Source organism: Littorina saxatilis, linkage group LG11 (genome assembly GCF_037325665.1).
Source record: "Littorina saxatilis isolate snail1 linkage group LG11, US_GU_Lsax_2.0, whole genome shotgun sequence".
Lineage (NCBI taxonomy): Eukaryota > Metazoa > Mollusca > Gastropoda > Littorinimorpha > Littorinidae > Littorina > Littorina saxatilis.
In genome coordinates, this window is record NC_090255.1 from 30,295,688 (window position 1) to 30,322,229 (window position 26,542).

Sequence of the window (26,542 nt, forward strand, 5' to 3'; positions counted from 1 at the left end):
GATAAAATGGGACTGTCCCAATGACCCAAAATGTGCGACTTCACTCAAAAGCAATTTCGACATGAAAACAACATTCTTTTCTCCTTAATTGTCTTGTCTGCTTTGAAAAGCAAACGGTTTTGCATGACAACCATTTCAAGTTTTATGTTTTGCCACAAGTATGTGTGTGTACCTGTTATGAAATCCGTTTCAATGTAAAGCGATGGACTCGTCCATACCCGAACATTAACGAGAATGGCCGAACATTGACGAGGGTGACACTGCCACAACAATAGCGCGACAGGTACAAATTTACTTGCTACACCACGCTCTTCTTGATGACAGCAGCTGGTAGTGCGCGCGTTAGTACGTACAATAGCGCGAAAAAACACAGGCGAAATAGCACTCCGCGCTTTACTGATTTAAATTCTTACCTGCGTGACACTTGGAGGACTCACCTGCGGAAGGGAAGAGACACAGAAACTCGGGAGCCAAAATGGCGACCAAAGCATTATATCGCATTGGTATGGTATGTGCCATCTGCGCTTTTGTGTTGATGTTCATCTCTTATGCCTCACCGTTTTGGTATAAGTCATGGACCCGGGTACACAGTCCGTTCGCCAACATCGGCCTCTGGCATGTGTGTCTATCTGGGTGGATGATGCCTCGCGACCCAGTTATGAAGTCCTATGTTGGGTGCTGGTGGATTCACTCTACAGAGTTTGAACTGATCGCCGACGAAATCATGCCAGGTGAGAGAAAACCCATTTTATCTTGGCCTTTTATCTGACTTCATTTGAAGAGCTGAGGTGACAACTTGCCTTTTTGATCTGTTTTGACGCGAGGTGTTGTCTCACCTGTGCTGGACTTTACTTTTTGCGTTGTGATTGAAAACAACTTTCATTTCCGGTATTTTGGTACTTTGGAAACTGTTGTTTCAGTATCGAAAACAAGAAAGGTAAGTTGTTTGAACGTTTGTTATTGACACAAATACGTTACAATCACAAATAATCGACCCAACGGTCTTTTATAAGTGCACAGACAAACAATTAGTTACTTCTTCTTCTTCTGCGTTCGTGGGCTGAAACTCCCTCGTACACTCGTGTTTTTTGCAGGAGTGGAATTTTACGTGTATGACCGTTTTTTACCCCGCCATTTAGGCAGCCATACGCCGTTTTCGGAGGAAGCATGCTGGGTATTTTTGTGTTTCTATAACCCACCATACTCTGACATGGATTACAGGATCTTTTTCGTGCGCACTTGGTCTTGTGCTTGCGTGTACACACGGGGGTGTTCGGACACCGAGGAGAGTCTGCACACAAAGTTGACTCTGAGAAATAAATCTCTCGCCGAACGTGGGGACGAACTCACGCTGACAGCGGCCAACTGGATACAAATCCAGCGCGCTACCGACTGAGCTACATCTCCGCGCGCCCGAACCCCCTTTTAATATTTTAAGACCCCTCAATTTAACTTCAAGACCCTCCTTTTCAATAATCTCTGTTTATGATTACCCCTGTTTTAAGACTCGTTTACGGTTTAGTTTAGTTTTTTAAGTAAGCCGACCTTGTTGTACATTTCAGCGTGGTTCCGGGTCATCCAGATGCTGTGCACGTTCACAGTGGGGCTGGACTTTTTGGGCATGATTCTCATCCTGGTCTACCTGCTGGAGAGTCCTCGCAAGCGCCTGTACAAAGACACCGGCAGGATGTTCATCATCAACTCCATTCTCTTGCTCGTGTCTGGTGAGTTTGATGAATTATAATAATAATGACAGCAAAATACCAATATATTTAAATTCATTAATTCATTTCAATAAAAGTCACAAGAAGACAGCAAGCACTGTGGACTGGGTGGCCGAGTGGACTGGGTGGCCGAGTGGACTGGGTGGCCGAGTGGTAACGTACTTGCGCTTGGAAGCGAGAGGTTGCGAGTTCGACCCTGAGTCAGGGCGTTAGCAATTTTATTCCCCCTTTCAGACATGGGATTCCGAAAAAGTGATAATTAAGGAAAAAAAAAGGTGGGGGTCTGGGGGCCGCAGAAGGCCCCCAGTAGGGTCCAGGGGCAACGCCCCTGGTCGGGGTCTGGGGGCGAAGCCCCCAGAAGCTGAAGGTTTTTAGTGTTTTAGACACACAAAAATGGCCCTGAAATGCATATTTCAGCTTAATCATAGCCCCCTTCCCCCCCCCCTCCCCCTTCCCATGTTTCTCAAATTAATTTTACGCTAAGACTCAAAATAAGGAGGAGAAAGAGAGAGAGAGAGAGAGAGAGAGAGAGAGAGAGAGGCGGGGATGGGGGGGGTGGTGGCGTGTGACGGTGTGGTTTCAATGTTCTTACCTTGTCGGTGCCAAACGACCCCAGTGACTGATTACACGACTGGGTTTTCAGGATAGTCAGGTGCTTGTTGCTTTTCAAGTGGCTTTTGAGGGCAGTCTTTCCATTGGAACCGTAGTTGATAACATTAACATCGTTGCACAAAGTGCACTGAGCTTTTCCCGGCAAGTTGATTTTAGCAAAAGCATCGCCAACTTTCAGTTTCACGTCTTGTGTCTTCTGGCCTTTCTCGTATTTCCAGCTCAATGATACAACTTCATCGAGCCAGTCGAATCTCCAGAGATTTTTCTTGTACTTCTGCTGGTCAATTTCCCGGGATAGAACGGTTTCGTCTCGCTTTAGCTTCCTCATCATTTTGGCAAGTGGCTCAAAGCGATGTAAAAATGGCGCCGAATCATTCTCATACGGTATGCTTATACTGAATCCCCGATAGCTACGTTGAAACGGTGACTGTGGGAGACAAAGACACAGAGCGCGTTCCCATACGGATCGACCAGCAACAGTCTGACCGTTTTATGAACCAACCGTTCAAGAATAGTATGGAATGGAGCGTCGCGATCAGCGGACCGGCCGAAAAACTTGGGTCTATACCTACATATACCCCAAAATTTTCTCAGCGGATTTGCACGAATCTCAAGAATGATCCCTGGAGCCTAAAAATTTACGGAATTCCGTAATTTTACGGAAGAATCCCATGTCTGCCCTTTCCTAACCTAGGTGGTGGGTTCAAGTGCTAGTCTTTCGGATGAGACGAAAAACCGAGGTCCCTTCGTGTACACTACATTGGGGTGTGCACGTTAAAGATCCCACGATTGACAAAAGGGTCTTTCCTGGCAAAATTGGATAGGCATAGATAAAAATGTCCACCAAAATACCCGTGTGACGTGGAATAATAGGCCGTGAAAAGTAGGATATGCGCCGAAACGGCTGCGATCTGCTGGCCGATGTGAATGCGTGATGTATTGTGTAAAAAAATTTCATCTCACACGGCATAAATAAATCCCTGCGCCATGAATATGTGCGCGATATAAATTGCATAAAAATTAAAAACAATTTAAAAAAATAAATCCCTGCGCTTAGAACTGTACCCACGGAATACACGCGATATAAGCCTCATATTGATTGATTGATTGACTAGTAGCAGTAAGTTGAGTAACAATTATAAAAGACGTTTATCTTTTCTTCTTACGGGTAAAAAACTTTTTAAGCCTGTCCTTATTTTCAATCAATCAATCAATCAATCAATCAATCAATATGAGGCTTATATCGCGCGTATTCCGTGGGTACAGTTCTAAGCGCAGGGTTTTTTATTTATTTAAAATTTTTTTTTAATGCAATTTATATCGCGCACATATTCAAGCGCAGGGGATTTTATTTATGCCGTGTCAGATGGAATTTTGGGCGAAGTCGACTACAACAAGTGTACTTTGCGAAGCTATCCGCACAAAGCTTAACTGCCTTAAGCGTTGAGTTTTTGGTAAGGAAAAAGACTTCGTAAAGTCGACTTTGGGCTCAATTAACTTATTAAGGACCACCTTTAGCTTATGTTGTACATTGTAAATGTGATTTGGAGGGCATTGCTGGATTAACATTTTTGTTTCCAAATGTTTTTCTCTCTCCACAGCATTTCTAGTGTTCCTTATCGCCTTGATATTTGCAGAGATGAGCGACAACAATACACGGGGAACAAGGGGATGGTGGTTGGAAAATTGCCAGAAGAACCAAAAGAATTTGAACAGACTGAAAATTTGGCACTTCCGGTCAATCATTGTCTAGCGAATGAAGCCTACTTAATTACATGTGCACCGAACCGGAAATCTAATTGGCTGTTCCTTATCAGAAAACTGTGTCTCTAATTGGTTCTTGATTATCGTATCCCCCCTCTAGGCAAAAATAGCAATTGTCCGTGTCATCATAAAAGCTTTTAGTTTTACGGAACTTCAAAATGATTAATTTTTATTTTTTATTTTTTTTCTCTCTCCACAGCTTTCCTAGTGTTCCTCATCGCTTTGGTATTTGCTGAGATGAGCAACGACGGTTCGTGGATGCCTCGCCCCTGGATGAATTATCTCTCTTGGAGCTACGGCTTCTGCGTCCTGTCTGGATTTTTCTCTGCCTTTGGAGGCATGGTCCTCTTCATCCTCGGCCTTCTTTATAAGGTAAGCAAACTGGTGATGGTGGATGTCATTATCAATTTCATCAACGTCGTTCTAGTGCGTCACAAATCAATATAGCACTTTATCAATTCTTTTCTGGGACAAAGTGGTGAGAGATCAACAGAACCTAACGCACCCTTTTCTGAGACAAAGAAGGACAACACTTAACCCATTCTTTTTTAGGGCAAACTGGGAGAGATATATATACAGCACTAAACCATTGCTTTTCTAGTCTGGTTTTGGAGTGGGGAAATAGCTCAGTTGTCGCTTTTGACGTGGGTTCGATCCCCACGTTCTGCAAGAAATTCACTTCCCGCCTCGTTGTCGAAGACCCCCATATGCATGCATGCATGCGGATGATAAAGAACCCAAGTTCACAGCAAAAGTCTCAGGACTTGGAAACACGAAAACACGCATGCAAAAAAAAGAAGAGAGAAAAATGGGCAGAGAAAGCAACCGGATATTCCATGAGGGTACCCTCACAGAGCTATATAAAATCTTGTATTATCAATATTTCACAAAGAAAGGCGAGAAATGAACTGAATCTAACCCTTTCTTTTCTCCTCTACAGGACAAGGATCGGCAGGCAGAGGCCGATCTGCCTGATTCAGCGGCCGAACTCAGACGGCAAGCAGAAGTGTCAGCGCGAGCGAAGGAGAAGGAAGAAGAAGCAATGGCCCCCAGACGGTTCGGCCCCTCCACCGTCCCTACCACACGCTTCGCTCCGCCCCAGCCTATGGCTCAGGAGATGGTGCACCGCCACCGCCCACCTCCCCCAATTGCCGCCAAACCTGAGGCGCCGAGAGTGGGAGAGTCCTTTGTGTAGCAGAGGTAGGTGAGGTTCACCTGAATGTTTTAGTCTTATGAGAGTGTTTTCTGAATGCCAAAACTGACGTGAGTGCATTTACACAGAAACGATTGCTGCCCATTCACAGCCTGGAGTTGTACTTGTAGATTCCTTTTTACAACGGAAGAATTGACATTTTCCATTTTCAATTCCCCATCCCCCTGTTGCCGCCAAAGCACAGCAGCCGAGAGATAGAGAATCCTTTGTGTAGCAGAGGTAGGTCAGGTTGTGCAAGCTCTTTTTTTAAATTTTTTTTTATTATACACGTTTTTATTTCTTTTTGGTACACAACAACATCAGACAGCAACATCAAATAACATCGACCATACAAAACTATGCATCTTCAACAACAACAACAAAAACAAAAAAAACAACGGGAAAACACAATAAAGCATACAATCACACAGCCCATATTCAATACATTTCTAAATTATGTAAACCAGCTCTTCGTCTCCTTTTTACATTTTGTCAAGTTTTGACTAAATGTTTTTAACATAGAGGGGGAATCGAAACGAGGGTCGTGGTGTATGTGTGTGTGTCTGTCTGTGCGTGTGTGTGTGCGTGTGTGTGTGTAGAGCGATTCAGACTAAACTACTGGACCGATCTTTATGAAATTTGACATGAGAGTTCCTGGGTATGAAATCCCCGAACGTTTTTTTCATTTTTTTGATAAATGTCTTTGATGACGTCATATCCGCCTTTTCGTGAAAGTTGAGGCGGCACTGTCACGCCCTCATTTTTCAACCAAATTGGTTGAAATTTTGGTCAAGTAATCTTCGACGAAGCCCGGACTTCGGTATTGCATTTCAGCTTGGTGGCTTAAAAATTAATTAATGACTTTGGTCCTTAAAAATCGGAAAATTGTAAAAAAAAATAAAAATTTATAAAACGATCCAAATTTACGTTTATCTTATTCTCCATCATTTGCTGATTCCAAAAACATATAAATATGTTATATTCGGATTAAAAACAAGCTCTGAAAATTAAATATATAAAAATTATTATCAAAATTAAATTGTCCAAATCAATTTAAAAACACTTTCATCTTATTTCTTGTCGCTTCCTGATTCCAAAAACATATAGATATGATATGTTTGGATTAAAAACACGCTCAGAAAGTTAAAACAAAGAGAGGTACAGAAAAGCGTGCTATCCTTCTTAGCGCAACTACTACCCCGCTCTTCTTGTCAATTTCACTGCCTTTGCCATGAGCGGTGGACTGACGATGCTACGAGTATACGGTCTTGCTGAAAAATGGCAGCTACTTGACTAAATATTGTATTTTCGCCTTACGCGACTTGTTACATTTTGTCAAGTTTTGACTAAATGTTTTTAACATAGAGGGGGAATCGAAACGAGGGTCGTGGTGTATGTGTGTGTGTCTGTCTGTGCGTGTGTAGAGCGATTCAGGCCAAACTACTGGACCGATCTTTATGAAATTTGACATGATGAGAGTTCCTGGGAATGATATCCCCGGACATTTTTTAAATTTTGTTCGATAAATACCTTTGATGACGTCATATCCGGCTTTTTGTAAAAGTTGAGGCGGCACTGTCACACCCTCATTTTTCAATCAAATTGATTGAAATTTTTGTAAAGCAATCTTCGACAAAAGCCAAACTTCGGTATTGCATTTCAGCTTGGTGGCTTAAAAATCTGAAAATTGTAATATTTTTTTTTTATATAAAACGATCCAAATTTACGTTCATCTTATTCTACATCATTTCCTGATTCCAAAAACATATAAATATGTTATATTTGGATTAAAAACAAGCTCTGAAAATTAAAGATATAAAAATTATGATCCAAATTAAATTTCCGAAATAGATTTAAAAACAATTTCATCTTATTCCTTGTCGGTTCCTGATTCCAAAAACATATAGATATGATATGTTTGGATTAAAAACACGCTCAGAAAGTTAAAATGAAGAGAGGTACAGAAAAGCGTGCTATGCAGCACAGCGAAACCACTACCGCGCTCGTCAGTTTCACTCCGTTTTGCAGAAGCGGCGGACTACGGTCATTGTGAAAAAATGCAGTGCATTCAGTTTCATTCTGTGAGTTTCAGAGCTTGACTAAATGTAGTAATTTCGCCTTACGCGACTTGTTTATGTTTCTATTTGATTATTTTGTAAAACTACTCATACCAAGTCCTGTTCTCCGTTAAGCTGCTGCAAAATAAACAGACAATGTTTATGTCCAAATCTAAAATGAAAAACATCTTTAACCTCCTATTTAATTACCTCCAAAACCAAGCTCTTTCTTTGTCACTGTTGCCACCAAACCACAGCAGCCCTGAGTGGGAGAGTTTTTTGTGTAGCAGAGGTAGGTCAGGTCTAAGTTCTCAAAATTCTTCCAGGGGAAACAACAAACGCTAAAGTGTTTCGAGAGTGAAGTTTTTCTCAGCGACTTGTCTTTGTCACCACGTGAAAAAGTAGGTCCCTGTCAGACTGTAGTTTCACCTGACCTCATTTACAAGATATACACACGTGTGAAGAGATGGTTTATTTCCCATGGGTGGTCTCTCTCACATATATGTAGGGTAAAGCATCTTACCACCTGGGTGGCAGGGTAATAACCAATGTGGCACTCAAACCCCTTACCATAAAATGACTGGGGGAGTTAAAAACTCAGAAACAAAGAAGATACTTTTTTTTATAAGTGGACGTGAAACTGATAGAACTATCAAGATAAGTGTTGTGTGAATATTTGTTTGTCTGTCCACTTTAAAAGACCGTTGGGTTGAAATATCTGTGAATGTATTGTTTTGTCAACAACAAATGTTCCAACAACCTACCTTTCTTGTTTTTTTTATTCTGAATTTTGGAACGTTGGCAGTCCCTTTGTTTTTGGATTTATTTTATCTCTATCACTGTTTAAATATCTCTCTCACTGTTTAGAGATAAAATATCTCTATCACTGTTTAAATATCTCTATCACATATTACTATTTGTATTGTTTCAGGCTTCTGTGGCAGTATGAGGTGTGTGTGTATCTGCTGAAATATATCTCCAAACTCAAGTTTCATCTTGCCTCGGCTGTATGTCTTCTCTGTGGCAAAGACTCATCATTCCATATTGCTAGTGCATGGAACTTTTCTGGTGTCATAAACTTGTGGACTCCCATTCTGCCAAGAGCATAATGGAGTCTGTCGTTGTTACACTTATTTTATTGACAGTCTGTTCTTTTGTAAGAGTTGACTTGGTTTATATCACTATCACCCGAGTCCTTATCTCGATTGATGTTGAGTAACGACAAGCAAGTCTAAAGTCATTGTTTCCAAAGTCTCCCCAGCCTTGTAGTATGTAATGCAGATTTTATAACAATGATTGCCATTGAATTTTGAAAGACTTGAATCTATCCCAATCCTAGTGGTTCAAATGACAGCAACTTGTTTTTCGACAAAGTTATTTTTATTTTCCTAGTACTAAACAGTGCACTGGTGATTAAAAATTGTTTGAACTTCTCTTTGCCTGACTAGTCTACAATAGAGACCTGAGAATCCTGAGTGCTTCCTGCATACCAGGTTTGGCATTTTGGTTCAAAAGTAAAATCAGGGTTTGGATTCTATCATACTCAGTGGGATAAATTGTTTGGTTGCCAGGAAAAGTCATTGGCCAGAGGTTAAATGGTTGAAATTCCAGAGATTCAAGGCTGGGGATTACAAATCTTTTAAGTTATATGAATAGTACTTGTAACAGTTTTGAAAGGTCTGGCAGTACGTAGCATGAGAGTGAACATATATCTATGAGTAGAATGATGCCTCTTAAATCATGTACATGTTTGTAAATAATGTATCAGTGTATATAAACAAATTTTCTTGGATTGACTATTGTCATAAGTTAGCATCTGCAAAATTTGTCATAAGTTAGCATAGACAAAATGTAATAAAGTGAATTAATGAACTTCTACCATAATGGGGGGGGGGGGGGGGGGGGGGGAGGGGGGTAAAGCAAAAGTAATTTGTTGATGTTATTCACAACTCTAGTGGCACCTATGTAATAATGGTCAGTCTTTCTGTTTATATACCTTTACACGCTATTTTTGTAAGTGCTATAATTCAGTTTTGTGTTATAAGCAAAGAAAAGAAACATTTACACATAGAAAGGTATCATCTGCTAATGATGAAAGGGATCTATCCATTACATATCAAGTCATTGAAAATTCTTCTTATTTCCAATTTGTAAATTCTTTTTGTAAATATTTACACACAGTGTGAGAGAGAGAGTGAGCAAAAACGTTTGTATGTCAAAGGAAATGAATGTGAGACTGAATATGGTGGAGAGAGAGAAGATGTTGAACACTAATACTGATTTACTGCCTTTATTCCATCATTCCAATTCTAAATTTACCCACAGGTTTATATGTATATCAGTTTACATATCATATATTTAGCACAGGTAAATGCTGCAAATATAAATAAACTGCTCTAGCATTTTTGTACATACACATTCATTTGTCCACATCAATGTGTAAGTGTACAATATGATCTGAAAGTTACAATAAATATTTTATACATAAAATCTTGCTTGTGTTGCTGCACTGTTTCCACAGTGAAGACCTGGAAGTCAATGTCAGGAAAATGAAGTGTGTGTGTGCGCTATGTTGTTCTGTCTTTCTTTATTTGGTGTTTAACCATAGACCATTTATCCTGGACCGCCAACTAGCTCTCTCTCCGCTCTTTCTCTCTATTACGAGGTAGCGGCCCCTCGCATTTAGGAACGAAGAGAGGTACAGAAAAGCGTGCTATCCTTCTCAGCGCAACTACTACCCCGCTCTTCTTGGCCTTTCAGAAATCAGGGGGATGTCATATCCGGTGTCGATTGTAAACATGGACGAAGTTGCCGAGGTAAGTTCTGAAAATGCTAAAATAAACTCAGCTAAAGTGCATATGGAACATGTTTTTCGATGAGTTTTGTTAAGTTTAGTTTAGAGTTTTGGAAAATCCAGTTCATTGTCACCTCCCATTGTCACAAATAACTGGAGCGTGCTTTCTTTTCACTGTCTTTCAAACCGGACGCTAAGCGCCCCTGTGAAAGTCGAGCGTCGTAACCTCGAAGGGTCACGTCACGAGTTGGCGGTCCAGGCTATTTGGTCTATGGTTTAACGTTGTTTTCAACCACGAAGGTTATATCGCGACGGGGGAAGGGGGGAGATGGGATAGAGCCACTTGTCAATTGTTTCTTGTTCACCGCTATGTTGTTAGCTAACTGTTACTGAGGAACATTGTATGAGGAGGGATGTTACACTTTGCTGCAACACCAAAGGAATCGGACATTCACATTACAAGTGTGCGTAAAAAAAGCAATGCTATGACTGAAGCTGATTTCCTTCTGATTAATTAATGACTCGATTGTAGACAAGGAAGTTGAAAAATTCACTCCACGCACAAATGTGATGTCGTCTCAGTTTAGTCTGTCACACCCATCAGACAGACAGGAACAAAGGGTGTGTAGGACTGGGTGGCCGAGTGGTAACGCACTTGCGCTCGGAAGCGAGTTCGACCCTGGGTCAGATGGTTAGCAATTTTCTCCCCCCTTTCCTAACCTAGGTGGTGGGTTCAAGTGCTAGTCTTTCGGATGAGACGAAAAACCGAGGTCCCTTCGTGTACATTGGGGTGTGTACGTTAAAGATCCCACGATTGACAAAAGGGTCTTTCCTGGCAAAATTGTACATAAATAATCCGTACACAGTCACTTCAGTCGCTTCCTGTAACGTCGATCTAACGCTTGTTTTAGCGTGTTGATACACAGTTTCTACACAGTTTCTACAATTCTGAGTGACCTGCTGCAGCACAGCAGGTCTCGGCTAAAAAAAACTTGGTCAACATAGGGGTAGAAAGTGTTAATAGCCCTTCAAAATTTGCAATGTGAGCGAAAATGTTCACTAGACCATACCAGGAAACAACAGCAGCCGAACCGTACCCCATCACAAACTGTTCTCCACAATTGACAGCTGGCTAACTGGCCATGTACAAGAAACATTGAGCTACATGTCCTATAAATAGCGCACGCTCCTTGCCGGCAGACAACTGTCAGTGCAGAGATGCCACTGCCAAGGGAGACTACTGCGTCACCCTGTCACACTAGAATGACCGCAAAGATTGTGACCCTGTCAAGTCTGTTGCCTTGAAGCGAGCCCACTCTTCCACTTTTTCAGCTGTGAAACCCTCTGGTGTGATGGAGGCTGGAACGGCACTGTGGGACTGCAGGGAATGCTGGGCCGCCATCAGACCGGCCTTGATGCTCAGGTCAAGGTTGTGACCTTGGATGATGAAGTGCATCATTCCAGCATTGAGGCTGAAACACAGAATGGATACAGCTTTGTTTGGGGTAAATTGAGAACTATTAATTATTTTTAAGGAAAATTTAATTTTGTGAAGGTGGAAAATGGAACCATAATCACAAAACACGTAAAGGCGGCAATTTTTGCCTTTAAGTTCAAAACTTTCTACTCATTTCCAACTGTTACGAAGCGAATTCTCTGGATAAACATAACCAAAGGACTCAAGGTTCAAAACAAACATGCTGACTCATACTTGAAAGGCAAAATATATATATATATATTTTTTTTTGGGGGGGGGGGGGGACAGAATGACAATTTTCTGGAATTCTTAACTGTGTGCACATGACATACACACCACCACATACAAGCATGCGTGTGAACCTACTCACCACGGCAAAGTTACAACGCACAAGGACGAGGAAAAAAAATCGTACCAGTCTCCTGCTCCTGACACATTGACAGTGTGTGTGTCACTGGCAACATTGCCCGCTGGGTAAAAGCGAATTGCGATGGGGCTTTCGGGATCATCCTGAAAGCAGATCAGAGCTTATTTTCATAACAATGCGTCAACATAATTCTTCATTTATTTTACAATACAAAGCTGGCACTATCAAAAAGGTGCCTGAGTGAACAGTTTGCAATCACACTTTGAATTACACTCAGTTTGCATGTGAGTGTGTGTGTGCGTGTGTGTGCATGCATATGAGTGTGTGTGTTACTGGCACTAGTTTGTGTGTGTGTTACTGGCACTATTAAAAAGGTGCCTGAGTGAAAAGTTGGCAATAATGCTTTGAATATCACTCAGTTTGAATCCATGTGTGTGTGTGTGTGTGTCTATTTATCTCTTTTATGACTATGCACTTGTATTTTGATTCTAAACATGCTTGAAATTTGGTATTCCTATTATTTATTCACACAATAATGTATTAAAAAAAAAGTGTATGTTGTGACCAAATTATCATCAGAATTAGAGAGAACCTGGTTTTGCCAACGACAGTGTGCCTGACCATAATAACAACTTAAGGTATACAAAATACAAGCTTACTACAGTATAGTTTTTCTGCCCAGGTGGGATAAATTTCTGCTTCCCCAAAGAAAAAGAAAGAAGAATGATTCAAGCCATTGCCTACTTTGTGGTACATAGTAGATTCATACTATGCAAGCAGAAAAAAGCTTCTTTTTTTCTGTAACATTTTATAGAATGCAAAATTCTGAAAGAAAGGGGGGGAAGGGAAACTCCACCTGATCTCTGTTGCCAAGCAATAAGCCATATTTTCCCAGTGTCACCATGACAACAGGAATGTGATGCAACAAGTCGGTGCAATAATCAACTGCCACTTTCAACATCTCTTCAACTGAAGCAGATTCTGACAGCATTTCTGAAAAACAGTGAAAGAATGTCATGTCTCTATACTGATTCAAAATAGAAACATTAATATGTCTGCTCACCTCAGTTCAAACTATTCAAAGCATTTCCCATCAACCAACAACACTTTAAGTTTAATCCCTCCAGGCTGCTACCCAAGATAATCTTAGTTTTTTTTCCCACTTGAGGACTTTGTGAGTCAAATTATCAATCAATCAATCAATATGAGGCTTATATCGCGCGTATTCCGTGGGTACAGTTCTAAGCGCAGGGATTTATTTATTTTTATTTTTATCTTTTTATTTTATGCAATTTATATCGCGCACATATTCAAGGCGCAGGGATTTATTTATGCCGTGTGAGATGGAATTTCTTTACACAATACATCACGCATTCACATTGGCCAGCAGATCGCAGCCATTTCGGCGCATATCCTACTTTTCACGGCCTATTATTCCAAGTCACACAGGTATTTTGGTGGACATTTTTTATCTATGCCTATACATGTACAATTTTGCCAGGAAAGTCACTTCGTTGTTTAGATTTTAAATCATGGGATCTTTAACATGCACACTCCAATGTAGTGTACACGAAGGGACCTCGGTTTTTCGTCTCATCCGAAAGACTAGCACTTGAACCCATCACCTAGGTTAGGAAAGGGGGGAGAAAATTGCTAACGCCCTGACCCAGGGTCGAACTCGCAACCTCTTGCTTCCGAGCGCAAGTGCGTTACCACTCGGCCACCCAGACAGAAATTATCCAAGCTTCTACAACACTAACACTTCAGCTTCTTGCGTTGATGGGTTTTGGGCATGATTTAAAAATGTTCAGGATATTTTAAAAGGCTTGAAAGGGAGTCTTACCAGAAAATATTCAAGAAATAGCAATGACAGTCTGGGTGCATTCCATTACAGTTACACATTCAACAAAAGAATAAATTCAGTGAATTTGTGACACTTGATTGGCAATTAAGCTCAGGACTAGACATTCAGTGTCCTTAGATCTGTAGTACTCATGTCTCTGCCTTTCTAGCAGAGGGTCTGGGATCTAAAATCCATAAGCCCAGAAGAACAATATTGAAGGCTGGGTTCAGCAGAGACTGAGATATATATATCTCTCTATGCAGATTACACATTGCATGGAAATTACCGGTACTCATAGTCATAACCTTTCAGGGACATTGGAGGATATGTACACCCTCAAGTTAATGACGTACAGTGGAACCCTCCCTTTCAAGACCCACCAATTTAAGACTGTCCTCCTTTATAAGACCCTGAATTTTGTTTAGATCTTCTGTTCTTAACAGCTGTAAAGTTACCCCACTGTTAAGACTCGCTCCTTTTTAAGACCTGACTTTCTCAGATTTGTTTAGGTCTTAAAAGGGGCGTTCCACTGTACCGTATTTGACGGATTACAAGACGCACCGTTTTATAAGCCGCACCCCCGACTTTTAACAAAAAAATTGGGACGAGCCACGTATAGGCCGCGTCACTATATTAGCCGCCGTCGAAAAAAATATAATCAGATCGTGTCAATCAATCAAAACAACCAGGCAAACGAAAGTACAGTATTTGGCGAAATCGGCTCCGAGAATAAACAAGTGAAACTGTGCATGCCGATGTGGCATGCAGTCACCTACTTTTGTTGTAATTACGTTTGCTCAAGCCATTGCACGATGTAAAGAGAAGTAAACCGTGTTTTTATTGTGTCACTTTGTTGTGACCCGTTTTGTGGAGCGTTAATATTTTTACGTGAGATTCACGTGCTCCTTGTTCAGTTGTTGTGACCTGGTTTTGGTCGGAGTGTCACAAACTGCGTCGTTTAGTTCTAGAACACCGTGAGATTCACGTGCTATTTTCCGTGTTTTGATTTTGAGGTGAGCCCTGCGAATCTGCGTTGCAAGTTTTAGAATACGTGTGACTCACGTGTTTTTAGCTTTGTGATGTCAGCTAGTTCCTTGATCTTCTTTCTGTTAAATATACCGTTTTAAGTTTTGGGCATGCACGGAGTGCGTGATCGGTTACTGATTGGTTGTAAAATAGTAGTTTCACCCGATTCTGTCTTAGGAATGTTGTTGGTTGGTCAATCCGGTGACCTTTGACTTTTGAATAACTATTCCATGTTAGGTTTTTGTTTCCATAAATACCGCTGCTTGACTCCTGTCTCGTCAGTCGATCTGAGGGTTTTAGGAAGCGTTTGGTTTTGATGTAAACGTATGAAGGTTATCAAGTGAACCAACGGAGTGTTTCTTATGTTTTAACGTCAACGTAATGTTCTTGGAGACAGTTGTTTCTCAAGTGTGAATCGTTTTGTGCCCTTCGTTTGTGAGGCAACACGTTTTTGGTACTGCTGGTCAACCCACACAGCGCATAAGGTAATTTTGTTGTTACTTGTTTGTGTTGTGTTTTGGTCGCCATTTTGTAATGACTTTGTGAGTTGTTTATGTATAACGTGAGTTGAAAGTCTGACTTGTTGTAGTGTTTCTTTATTGTGTGTTCAACTGTTCTAGTGTTGTGAACGTACAGCAATGTTTTGTAGACGCTAGAAAGTCGCTAATGTTTATAATGATAACTTGTGTTTTCTGTGGTTAACGAAGTTCGAAGTGAAACGTTTTCTCCGACTTTTTCAGCCTTACGTTAAAAGAATTTAGGTAAAAGAAGCTTGCGGTCTGTGGTGATCGTTTGTAAACGGGCTTATTTCTTGTAACGTTATTGAGGGAAAGTGGATGAGTAAATATCTTGTTTGTGACTTTGATTAACGCAGGAACGTTGTCGTTAGACTTTTTTGGTATGACAGTTTGCTTTGTATTCCTGGCCTGATGAGTCAACGTTTTGTATTTTTCTGAAACTAGCCATTTTGGTTTTAAACGTATGTATGCTAAGTTTCTTGAGTATTCTTAGTGCTTATGGTATTGTTGAACGTACGGAACGTAATTCTTTATTGTTGTTGAACGTACAGAACGTAACTCTTTATTGTTGTTGAAGGACTAACCAACGAGTGTTTGGTAATTGTAACTTTCTTGTCTGTTTGTCTTCTCCTGTCTTGTGATTGTTTATTTTTCTTGTTTTTACTTCTCGTGTCTTGTTAATGCATTTGATACTTTTGCCATGTCTAATAATTTGTTTTCTTTTCTCTTTTTCTTTCTGTTCATAAGTTTTTTACCGCATTACGTGGTACTGTAACTATATATCTATACATTACTGATCCCTAGTGTCAGTTGTAAAATAATAAACCAGTACTTTTGCGCGTTATCGCTTGTAACCTGTGTTTGTCATTTCGTATGAACAATATGTAGTACCAGCCTCGCTCACGAAGGCGCGCACAGTAAAAAACTTAGCTGCTGACGCCCAGTGAAAGAACGTTAGCTAAAGTAAAAAACTTAGCTGCTGACGCCCAGTGAAAGAACGTTAGCTAAAGTAAACAAACTTAGCTGCTGACGCCCAGTAAAGAACTTTTGTTATTGACGCTCAATGAACGTAAACGTAGCTGTTGATAACCAGCAAAAGACTTTATTGTTACCTGTCACTGTGTTAGTGAACCATAGTTTGACATAGATCAACTTGTCGGTTAGAGATCTTCCTACTCCGTATCCGGCGCATTTTTTGTGACTTTTGTGTATTATCCCAAACGACCCTCAGATCGATTCATTTTACTTTTTAAACAGATAAACCTTATGTAGGTTTTTAGTGCTTTTGAATAAGCGGACATTGTAATGGAGGAGATTCCAGCAGATAAACCATTGGAAGCTTCAGGTTATGACATTAACGGCGATGAAGATGAACATTCTCAAAGGCCTAGGCGTGACATTAAGCCTACTGAAAAAGGTAGAGATTACCAGATTGAGATCAAAACTAGAAACTTTGCAAGACAACGAACATTCTTGGAACGAGCAATCGGTGAGGTAGTAACAGAGCTTAACCAAGAAACTCCTAATCAAGAGTCGTTAACCAGTCAGAAACAAATTGTTTTGAGCATGTACAAGGATCTTGGTGACATAGAGAAAGGTCTTCGTAGTATTGGTAGCGGTGAAACCATTCAGGAAAGTTGGGATGATGTTCAGAGAACAGTTCAGAACATTATGTTTGACATTGATCGAGCTCTTGACAGACAATCGACTAGCGTGCAGGTGACTAAGAAGCCTACTTCCAGGCATAGCAGTGTAACACCTAGCGTTGGGTCATCCACCCACAAGTCAGCCAGTGTTAAGACTGCCAGCCATAAAGCAGCTAGCATTACGTCAGCCATCCACAAGTCAGCTAGCCACAAGTCAGGTATCAGGAGATCAGGTAGCCAAGTAGCTTCTCGCGCCGAGTCTCTCCGCTCTAAAAGTGTTAGCTCTGAAGACACTAAATTGGCTCTTAAACTAGAGGCTGCATCCCTGGCCATAAAAGTGGAAGGTGACGCAATAAAGGAAGCTCAGTTTAGTGAACTGGATCTCTTACAACAACAATATGCTGAGAGAACAGCAGCTAGGCAGACTGAGGAAGCTGAGAGAAATGCAGCTAGGCAGATTGAAGACGCAGCTAGGCAGGCTAAGGAAGCTGAGAGAACAGCAGCTAGACAGGCCGAAGACGCAGCTGAAGCAGCTCTTGAAGATATTAAACAGAAAAAGGCTTTGAGACAAATTCAGTCCACCGAATTGAAAATTAGCTTAAGAGAACAACAAGCTATGTTACAAGTATTGGAACAAGGTGAATCCGTTCAGCAGGATCTCCCTGATCTACCGTCAGTTGATTTGTTGAACACTAGGTTCCACCCTCGTCCTTTCGTTCCCTTGTATAGTCTTGTAGCCCCTCCTCTAAACAATGAACAAACAGCGATAGGAATAGGGACAGGTGCTGCCGTCATTGCTGACCAAGGGACACACCAGCCAGCCTTGGACGCCGCGTCTGTTCCTGTCTGCCAAGCTGCCGTCATTGCTGATCAAGGGACACACCAGCCAGCCTTGGACGTCACGTCTGTTCCTGTCTGCAACGCCGCCAGCACCCGTGACATCTCTACTGTCAACGCTGCTGTCACCAACTTCGTCGCAGGAACCACAACGACTGAGCCACGACAGCACGCGTTACCTGTCGTGGACCTCGTCGTTGGAGTCAGCGCCTCTACAAGCGCCGCTACTACCAACAACGCCACCTACGAGGCGTACGGACCTCAACGTAGAGAGGATGTCAACGCCCCCCATCACGTCGGAACGAGCGCTCCTTTCGTCCATCAGGAGCCCTTCACCAACGCCCCCCATCACGTCGGAACGAGCGCTCCTTTCGTCCGTCAGGAGCCCTTCACACCCAACTACACGACGGCTGCAACTACATCCTCCATGCGGCCTACAGCGCTGCTGACCACACTGCAGCACCCTCTCGGTGCGTACGCTGGTCAGCCGCCTCTGCACAACGTTGGACACTCAACGACAAGCGTCACAGGCTCTCGCCCGCCTGATCTCGACCACACAGGTTGGTCCTATCACCTACCAGAGACAAGGGAAGGTGATGAGACGCAAGAACGACACACCTACTTCCCAGAAGAACGTCACCAACGCATGGACCACAGACGTTTTCAAGTTACCCCACCCTGTTTCCCCTATGATACCCACCTACATCCCAAACCAGAGCCTTTCGTGCCCACATTCCTGGACCCACATCAGACCACCCCCAAAGTTATTTGGGGAAACGAAAATGCAAGGCCCCCTGCGTACATGAACTTTGACAAGGAATGTCATGCAGATCGTCCATTTGTCTCCTACCCCCCGTCTGCGTACTACCAACGTCCACTTGCTACTCCTGCCAAGCAGGACACTCCTATGGACTCTCTCGCCAAAACCCTATCAGACGCTCTGATGATCAACCGTTTGCCGATGCAGGAGCCGTGCATTTTTGTTGGTGACCCTCTCCAATATCCAATTTGGAGGTCGTCGTTTTCGTTCCTCATCGAGAGACAAAACATAACCAGCAGTGAGAAGTTATTGTATCTGCAACGGTACATCGGAGGTCAAGCAAAGGAGGCCGTGACCGGCTTCTTTCTGCTAAGAGAAGGTGATGCCTACGAGAGAGCCATGGAAGTGCTGGAAAATCGGTTCGGCAACTCATACGTCGTTTCGCAAGCTTTCCGGACCAAGCTGGACGAATGGACCCCAGTCAAAAGCAAGGATCCCAAGGGACTCAGAAGTCTGGCCGATTTCTTGCAGCAATGTTCCGTTGCTGCCCAGGAAGTTGGTGGACTGAGCATCCTGGATGATGCCCAGTACTTACGGAAGATCGTCGGAAAGCTCCCAGACTGGATGAGTCACAGATGGTCTAGAACAGTTGCTCGAACTAAGGTTGAAAAGAAGAGGTATCCTCTGTTCAATGAACTCGTGTCGTTCGTTACTCTCGAAGCAGACATTTCTAACGACCCTGTTTTCGGCTTGACAAGTGCATCGGGGACACCAAGAAAGTTCACAACGAACCTGTCAACCCTGACAGAGGATGTCACCGCATGTCTGCACTGTCAACTTCCGGACCATGACGCTGGGACATGTAAGGAACTCATAGAGAAGCCTCTGGTTGAGATACGAGATTTTCTGTTCAAGAACCGTATCTGCTACGGATGTCTCAGAAGTAAGGATCACCAGAGCCGTCAATGTAAGCAGAAACAGACGTGCAAGAAGTGCAAGAAGGCTCACCCCACTTGTCTTCATGATGACAATTTCAAATATCAGAACAGTATGAGTGAAAACAAAGGGGCGAGTGAACACAAGAACAATTACCGTACCTCTGCTGCTGACGTTCAAGAGCCACTGTCATCGTCGACCCCTACGGTGTCTGCTCTTAAGGCCAGCGAGGAAAACAGCATCGGTTTCACGTCTATGATCGTTCCCGTTCTCGTTTCCAGTGACTCTAACCCCAACGTAGAAGTGCTGACGTACGCACTACTGGACACTATGTCCAACGCCACTTTTGTAGTGCAGTCAGTGGCTGAAGAAGTTAAAGCCAAATCGCAGCCGACTACACTCAGGGTCTCCACACTGACTGAGGACAATGCTGTGGTCTCCGGCAGGAAGTACTCTGGATTGCGTGTCCGCTCTCCTACCTCCAGTGAGTTTGTCAGGCTCCCTTCTGCCATCTCACGACCTTATCTGACCGTTGACCCCACTCATATCCCCACCTCAGAGACTGTCAAAGCTTACCCACATCTCCAACACCTGTCTCCAAAACTGCCCCCCTTGTACCCTGACTGTGAAGCAGGCCTCCTCATCGGCTACGACTGCGCTGAAGCCCTCATGCCCCTAAACGTTGTCCAAGGACTGCCATTTGCAGTAGAGACTAAGTTAGGTTGGAGCATCGTCGGCAAGGCACCGCATTCCGTCGCCTTTGATGGCATAGCCTCGTCCATGCGCGTCATCGTCAAGCCAGGATCGAGGGAAGAAGAACGTGTAGCTCACGTCTACAAGGTACAGCTGGACGAAGTCTCGCGTACTGACCCATTACATGTTATGGAAAGAGACTTTGCAAGTGACTCAGGATCCATGTTCCAAGACGATGTAAAGTTTGCGAAGATCGTGAAGGAAAACGTGAAAGTCAACAAAACTGGTCACTACGAGATGCCCTTACCATTTCGACCAGAGAAACCGTCCCTCCCCGACAACAGAGGTGCCACAGTCAAGCATCTGAAGGGCCTGAAACGCCAGAAAAAACATGGGTACCGTGATGACTGCGTCAAGTTCATGACATTAATCTTGTACGGACTGATCGTGACGTGTTTTGCCTCTAGGGCAATCCACATTGAAACCCTGGATGACATGTCAAGTGATTCCTTCATCAACGCCCTACGCATTGTTGTCTTGCATGACCAGAACTTGTGCAGATCAGAGTGGTGCATGGCTCGTGTAGTCGAAGTGATGCCGGGATCTGATGGACTGGTCAGACGAGTGAAAGTGCATGTTGGAACAAAGGCTCTAGACAATCACGGCCGTCCCACTGGTTATAGTCGCATATTAGAGCGACCGATTCACAAAATGACTGTGTTAGTAGATTGTGAAAATCACAAAGACAAAGCTGTGTAAGCGAACTGAAAGAACATTGAACTTTGGAGTGTTTTTCCAATTTGACAGTTGTAGATTGTTGCGGTTTGTTTTTATACCAGATGATGTAACGGACATTTATGGCTTAAGTGGTGCGGTTTTTTTTATGCCGTCGAGTAATGACTAACGGCATTTAGTTGAAACGAGATGTGTTGAAACATTGAAAATGATTGAACCGTAATAGTGCTGTGTAAATGTTTTGCAACACAATGGTTTTGAGTTGTAAATTTGAAATGTCTAAATCTGCGTTATTCTTCTTTTGATATAAGGAATGTGTTTGTACAAAGGTTTTTGAAGTAAATTATATTAATATAATTTCCGGTGGGAGTGTGCATGCCGATGTGGCATGCAGTCACCTACTTTTGTTGTAATTACGTTTGCTCAAGCCATTGCACGATGTAAAAAGAAGTAAACCGTGTTTTTATTGTGTCACCTTGTTGTGACCCGTTTTGTGGAGCGTTAATATTTTTACGTGAGATTCACGTGCTCCTTGTTCAGTTGTTGTGACCTGGTTTTGGTCGGAGTGTCACAAACTGCGTCGTTTAGTTCTAGAACACCGTGAGATTCACGTGCTATTTTCCGTGTTTTGATTTTGAGGTGAGCCCTGCGAATCTGCGTTGCAAGTTTTAGAATACGTGTGACTCACGTGTTTTTAGCTTTGTGATGTCAGCTAGTTCCTTGGTCTTCTTTCTGTTAAATATACCGTTTTAAGTTTTGGGCATGCACGGAGTGCGTGATCGGTTACTGATTGGTTGTAAAATAGTAGTTTCACCCGATTCTGTCTTAGGAATGTTGTTGGTTGGTCAATCCGGTGACCTCTGACTTTTGAATAACTATTCCATGTTAGGTTTTTGTTACCATAAATACCGCTGCTTGACTCCTGTCTCGTCAGTCGATCTGAGGGTTTTAGGAAGCGTTTGGTTTTGATGTAAACGTATGAAGGTTATCAAGTGAACCAACGGAGTGTTTCTTATGTTTTAACGTCAACGTAATGTTCTTGGAGACAGTTGTTTCTCAAGTGTGAATCGTTTTGTGCCCTTCGTTTGTGAGGCAACACGTTTTTGGTACTGCTGGTCAACCCACACAGCGCATAAGGTAATTTTGTTGTTACTTGTTTGTGTTGTGTTTTGGTCGCCATTTTGTAATGACTTTGTGAGTTGTTTATGTATAACGTGAGTTGAAAGTCTGACTTGTTGTAGTGTTTCTTTATTGTGTGTTCAACTGTTCTAGTGTTGTGAACGTACAGCAATGTTTTGTAGACGCTAGAAAGTCGCTAATGTTTATAATGATAACTTGTGTTTTCTGTGGTTAACGAAGTTCGAAGTGAAACGTTTTCTCCGACTTTTTCAGCCTTACGTTAAAAGAATTTAGGTAAAAGAAGCTTGCGGTCTGTGGTGATCGTTTGTAAACGGGCTTATTTCTTGTAACGTTATTGAGGGAAAGTGGATGAGTAAATATCTTGTTTGTGACTTTGATTAACGCAGGAACGTTGTCGTTAGACTTTTTTGGTATGACAGTTTGCTTTGTATTCCTGGCCTGATGAGTCAACGTTTTGTATTTTTCTGAAAGTAGCCATTTTGGTTTTAAACGTATGTATGCTAAGTTTCTTGAGTATTCTTAGTGCTTATGGTATTGTTGAACGTACGGAACGTAATTCTTTATTGTTGTTGAACGTACAGAACGTAACTCTTTATTGTTGTTGAAGGACTAACCAACGAGTGTTTGGTAATTGTAACTTTCTTGTCTGTTTGTCTTCGCCTGTCTTGTGATTGTTTATTTTTCTTGTTTTTACTTCTCGTGTCTTGTTAATGCATTTGATACTTTTGCCATGTCTAATAATTTGTTTTCTTTTCTCTTTTTCTTTCTGTTCATAAGTTTTTTACCGCATTACGTGGTACTGTAACTATATATCTATACATTACTGATCCCTAGTGTCAGTTGTAAAATAATAAACCAGTACTTTTGCGCGTTATCGCTTGTAACCTGTGTTTGTCATTTCGTATGAACAATATGTAGTACCAGCCTCGCTCACGAAGGCGCGCACAGAAACAAAGAAGAAAAGTGAACAAGTTTGAAAAAAAATATCACACACACAATTTGTAACCAACACACACATGTAGTCCCGCCCGGAATAAGCTTTTTTGGGATGATTTACAACTTTTGCGCACATTTCGAGCAGACGAAAACACATGGCGGCTCTCGCTCCTCCAACTATCGCGAGACACAAAAAAAAAGAAATCTCGCGCGCGAGAGATCCTGATACATCCGGTGTTTCTCTGTACGCTATCTTGTCACGATGACTTGTTGACAAACGAAGATTCGCGAAAGAAAGAGAAAAGCGCTGAGTCTTGAGTACAGAGTTAATAAAGTACCGGTAATCGCTAATCGAGTGAAATGAAAATCGGCGGCGACTTCCATTAGGTGAATGCTATTCAAATTTACGTAACGTTTTAGCCGCATCTTTTTATAAGCCGCAATGCGATTTTTTTTTTTAAAGTCGCGGCTTGTAGTCCGTCAAATACGGTACTACTCTACAGTGGAACCCCCCTTTTGGGGCGGGGATGTAGCTCAGTTGGTAGCGCGCTGGATTTGTATTCAGTTGGCCGCTGTCAGCGTGAGTTCGATCCCAGGTTCGGCGGAAATTTATTTCACAGAGTCAACTTTGTGTGCAGACTCTCTTCGGTGTCCGAACCACCCCCCGTGTATACTACATTGGGTGTGCACGTTAAAGATCCCACGATTGACAAAACCACGATTTGCCTTTCCTGGCAAAATTGCTTAGGCACAGTTAATAATTGTCTACCTATACCCGTGTGACTTGGAATAATAGGCCGTGAAAGGTAAATATGCGCCGACATGGCTGCAATCTACTGGCCGTATAAAATTTCATCTCACACGGCATCACTGCAGAGCGCCTAGAACTGTACCCACGGAATATGCGCGATATAAGCTTCATTGATTGATTGATTGATTGATTTTAAGACCCCCCCAATATAAGTCCTCCTCTCTTTTTAGACCTTGTATTTTTACATTTTCAGTTCACAACCACTGTAAATTTACCACCATTTTTAAGACCTTTCTTTCTTTATTTGGTGTTTAACGTCGTTTTCAACCACGAAGGTTATACCGCGACGGGGAAAGGGGGGAGATGGGATAGAGCCACTTGTCAATTGTTTCTTGTTCACAAAAGCACTAATCAAAAATTTGCTCCAGGGGCTTGCAACGCAGTACAATATATTACCTTACTGGGAGAATGCAAGTTTCCAGTACAAAGGACTTAACATTTCTTACATACTGCTTGACTAAAATCTTTACAAAAATTGACTATATTCTATACAAGAAACACTTAACAAGGGTAAAAGGAGAAACAGAATCCGTTAGTCGCCTCTTACGACACGCTGGGGAGCATCGGGTAAATTCTTCCCCCTAACCCGCGGGGGGGTATTTTTAAGACCTGGTTTTCTCAGATTTTGTTAAGGTCCCAAAAGGGGGGTACCACTTTACTCCATTGACAAAGCCTCCAGCATAATAATAATAATAATAATCATAATAATCATAATATACATAATATTTTATTTATAAAGCGCACGTATCCAGGGTTTAATCCTGCTCAAAGCGCTGTACAATCATTGGAAAAATACAACAACATAACATTATTTCAAGGCATAAAGCCTCTCCTTAATTGGACGAAGTCGACTACGTGAAGTATATTTCGCAAAGCTGGCCGTATGGAGCTTTAGCACTGAGTTTTCAGTAAAAAGACTTCGGGTTCAATTAAGGCCCGCCTTAACGCTCACTTTCCGGTTGCCCTGTGACAGACATCCACATGCAGGCTGCCTCGCAAAGCTGGCCGTATGGAGCTTTAGCACTGAGTTTTCGGTAAAAAGACTTTGCGAAGTTGACTTCGGGTTCAATTAGGGCCCGCCTTAACGCTCACTTTCCCGGTTGCCCTGTGACAGACATCCACATGCAGGCTGCCTCGCAAAGCTGGCCGTATGGAGCTTTAGCACTGAGTTTTCAGTAAAAAGACTTCGGGTTCAATTAGGGCCCGCCTTAACGCTCACTTTCCGGTTGCCCTGTGACAGACATCCACATGCAGGCTGCCTCGTGCAGGTTGGGAGAGGTGTACGTCAAGTGTTTCCATGCCGACGTCATGAACGGCTTGGTGGCTTTGTGCACATCTGTCGGCTCAAACCACACTGCACACCCAATCAAAGACACATTTAACACAATTTCTTGAAAGCCAGGAGACAGGTTCCGCATAACTCACACTTGCTCTATTACACATAGAACGCTTGCTTCCTTTTGTTTATCAGATCTTCAAATAGCGCTCTGCGTCTTTTTTGTAAGGTTTTCTTGATAAGCAATGCAGGACAGGGGCGGGGACGTAGCTCAGTTGGTAGCGCACTGGCTTTGTAGCCAGTTGGTCGCTATCAGCGTGGGTTCGATCCCCACGTTCGGCGAGAGATTTATTTCTCGGAGTCAACTTTGTGCAGACTCTCTTTGGTGTCCGAACACCCCCGTGTGCACACATGCGCACAAAAAAGATCCCACGTTCACAGCGAAAGTCTCAGGGCTTGGAAAACACGAAGACACGCATGCATCATCTCTCGTCTCCGATTATCATGATCGTATTTCGATACTTTGACGAGACAAACCCAATGCTGGTGTGTCGAAGAAGACAGCCACAGCGGGCTTGTTCGAATCAAAGTATCACATATCTTCAACGTATTACCAATACCTGTCCCAATATAGACCAGTTGGTCTAAGAGGACGTTAAACCCTAATAGTCAGTCAGTCAATGCAGGACAACATCTTTACAGTGGAACCTCCTTTAAAGACATCCAAAAAATATGAGAAAATCAGGATCTTTAAAAGGGGGAGTCTTAAAACGGAGATAAATTTACACCGGTTAGGAACAGAAACTCTGAAAAAACAAGGTCTTAAAAAAGGAGAGGTCTAAAATTAGGGGGATCTTAAAAGGTGTGTTGGGGTGGGGATGTAGCTCAGTCGGTAGCGCGCTGGATTTGTATCCAGTTGGCCGCTGTCAGCGTGAGTTCGTCTCCACGTTCGGCGAGAGATTTATTTCTCAGAGTCAACTTTGTGTGCAGACTCTCCTCGGTGTCCGAACACCCCCCCCCGTGTGAACACGCAAGCACAAGACCAAGTGCGCACGAAAAAGATCCTGTAATCCATGTCAGAGTTCGGTGGGTTATAGAAACACGAAAATACCCAGCATGCTTCCTCCAAAAACGGCGTATGGCTGCCTAAATGGCGGGGTAAAAAACGGTCATACACATAAAATTCCACTCGTGCAAAAAACACGAGTGTACGTGGGAGTTTCAGCCCACGAACGCAGAAGAAGAAAAAAAAGGTGTGTTCCACTGTATTTCATTTCAATAATGATGTTGTCCTGTATTACTTAGCACATTGATTTTCTAACAGTTTATTATGTTTTCATTTGCACATACACAGTGACCAAAATAATGAGAAAGTTGGTCCCAGAAGAAACTTTAGAT

The 26,542-nt window shown here is 42.5% G+C and overlaps 2 protein-coding genes across 4 annotated transcripts in view; one reads left to right on the forward strand and one right to left on the reverse strand.

Moving 5' to 3' along the window:
• Positions 1–416: 416 nt before the first annotated feature.
• Positions 417–9,167, forward strand: LOC138980615 (uncharacterized). 2 transcript variants are annotated; one of them, XM_070353536.1, is made up of 5 exons: positions 417–731; positions 1,563–1,724; positions 4,300–4,472; positions 5,041–5,304; positions 8,281–9,167. In XM_070353536.1, the coding sequence occupies exons 1-4, from the start codon at positions 476–478 to the stop codon at positions 5,293–5,295; spliced, it is 846 nt and encodes a 281-aa protein (XP_070209637.1). In that variant the 5' UTR covers positions 417–475; the 3' UTR covers positions 5,296–5,304; positions 8,281–9,167. The 2 variants fall into 2 exon arrangements, with proteins under 2 accessions (XP_070209637.1, XP_070209636.1); XM_070353535.1 differs by having other exon boundaries at positions 418–731; positions 5,041–5,300.
• A 1,251-nt stretch (positions 9,168–10,418) lies between these two features.
• Positions 10,419–26,542, reverse strand: part of LOC138980596 (uncharacterized) — a 56,648-nt gene continuing 40,524 nt past the window's right edge. For both annotated transcript variants that reach the window (XM_070353503.1, XM_070353502.1), the window contains exons 16-19: positions 25,088–25,222; positions 12,844–12,980; positions 12,036–12,130; positions 10,419–11,615 (exon numbers count right to left, since the gene is read on the reverse strand). In XM_070353503.1, coding sequence (XP_070209604.1) covers positions 11,402–11,615; positions 12,036–12,130; positions 12,844–12,980; positions 25,088–25,222 — 581 coding nt within the window. In that variant the 3' untranslated portion in view covers positions 10,419–11,401. The remainder of the gene's footprint in view (positions 11,616–12,035; positions 12,131–12,843; positions 12,981–25,087; positions 25,223–26,542) is intronic.

Bases quoted from the DNA above. Each gene is read 5' to 3' on its own strand.
- LOC138980615 (XM_070353536.1), top strand. From the start codon at position 476: ATGGCGACCAAAGCATTATATCGCATTGGTATGGTATGTGCCATCTGC. The intron at 1,725-4,299 runs GTGAGTTTGATG...CTCTCTCCACAG, and splicing joins CATTCTCTTGCTCGTGTCTG to CTTTCCTAGTGTTCCTCATC. The intron at 4,473-5,040 runs GTAAGCAAACTG...TCTCCTCTACAG, and splicing joins TCCTCGGCCTTCTTTATAAG to GACAAGGATCGGCAGGCAGA.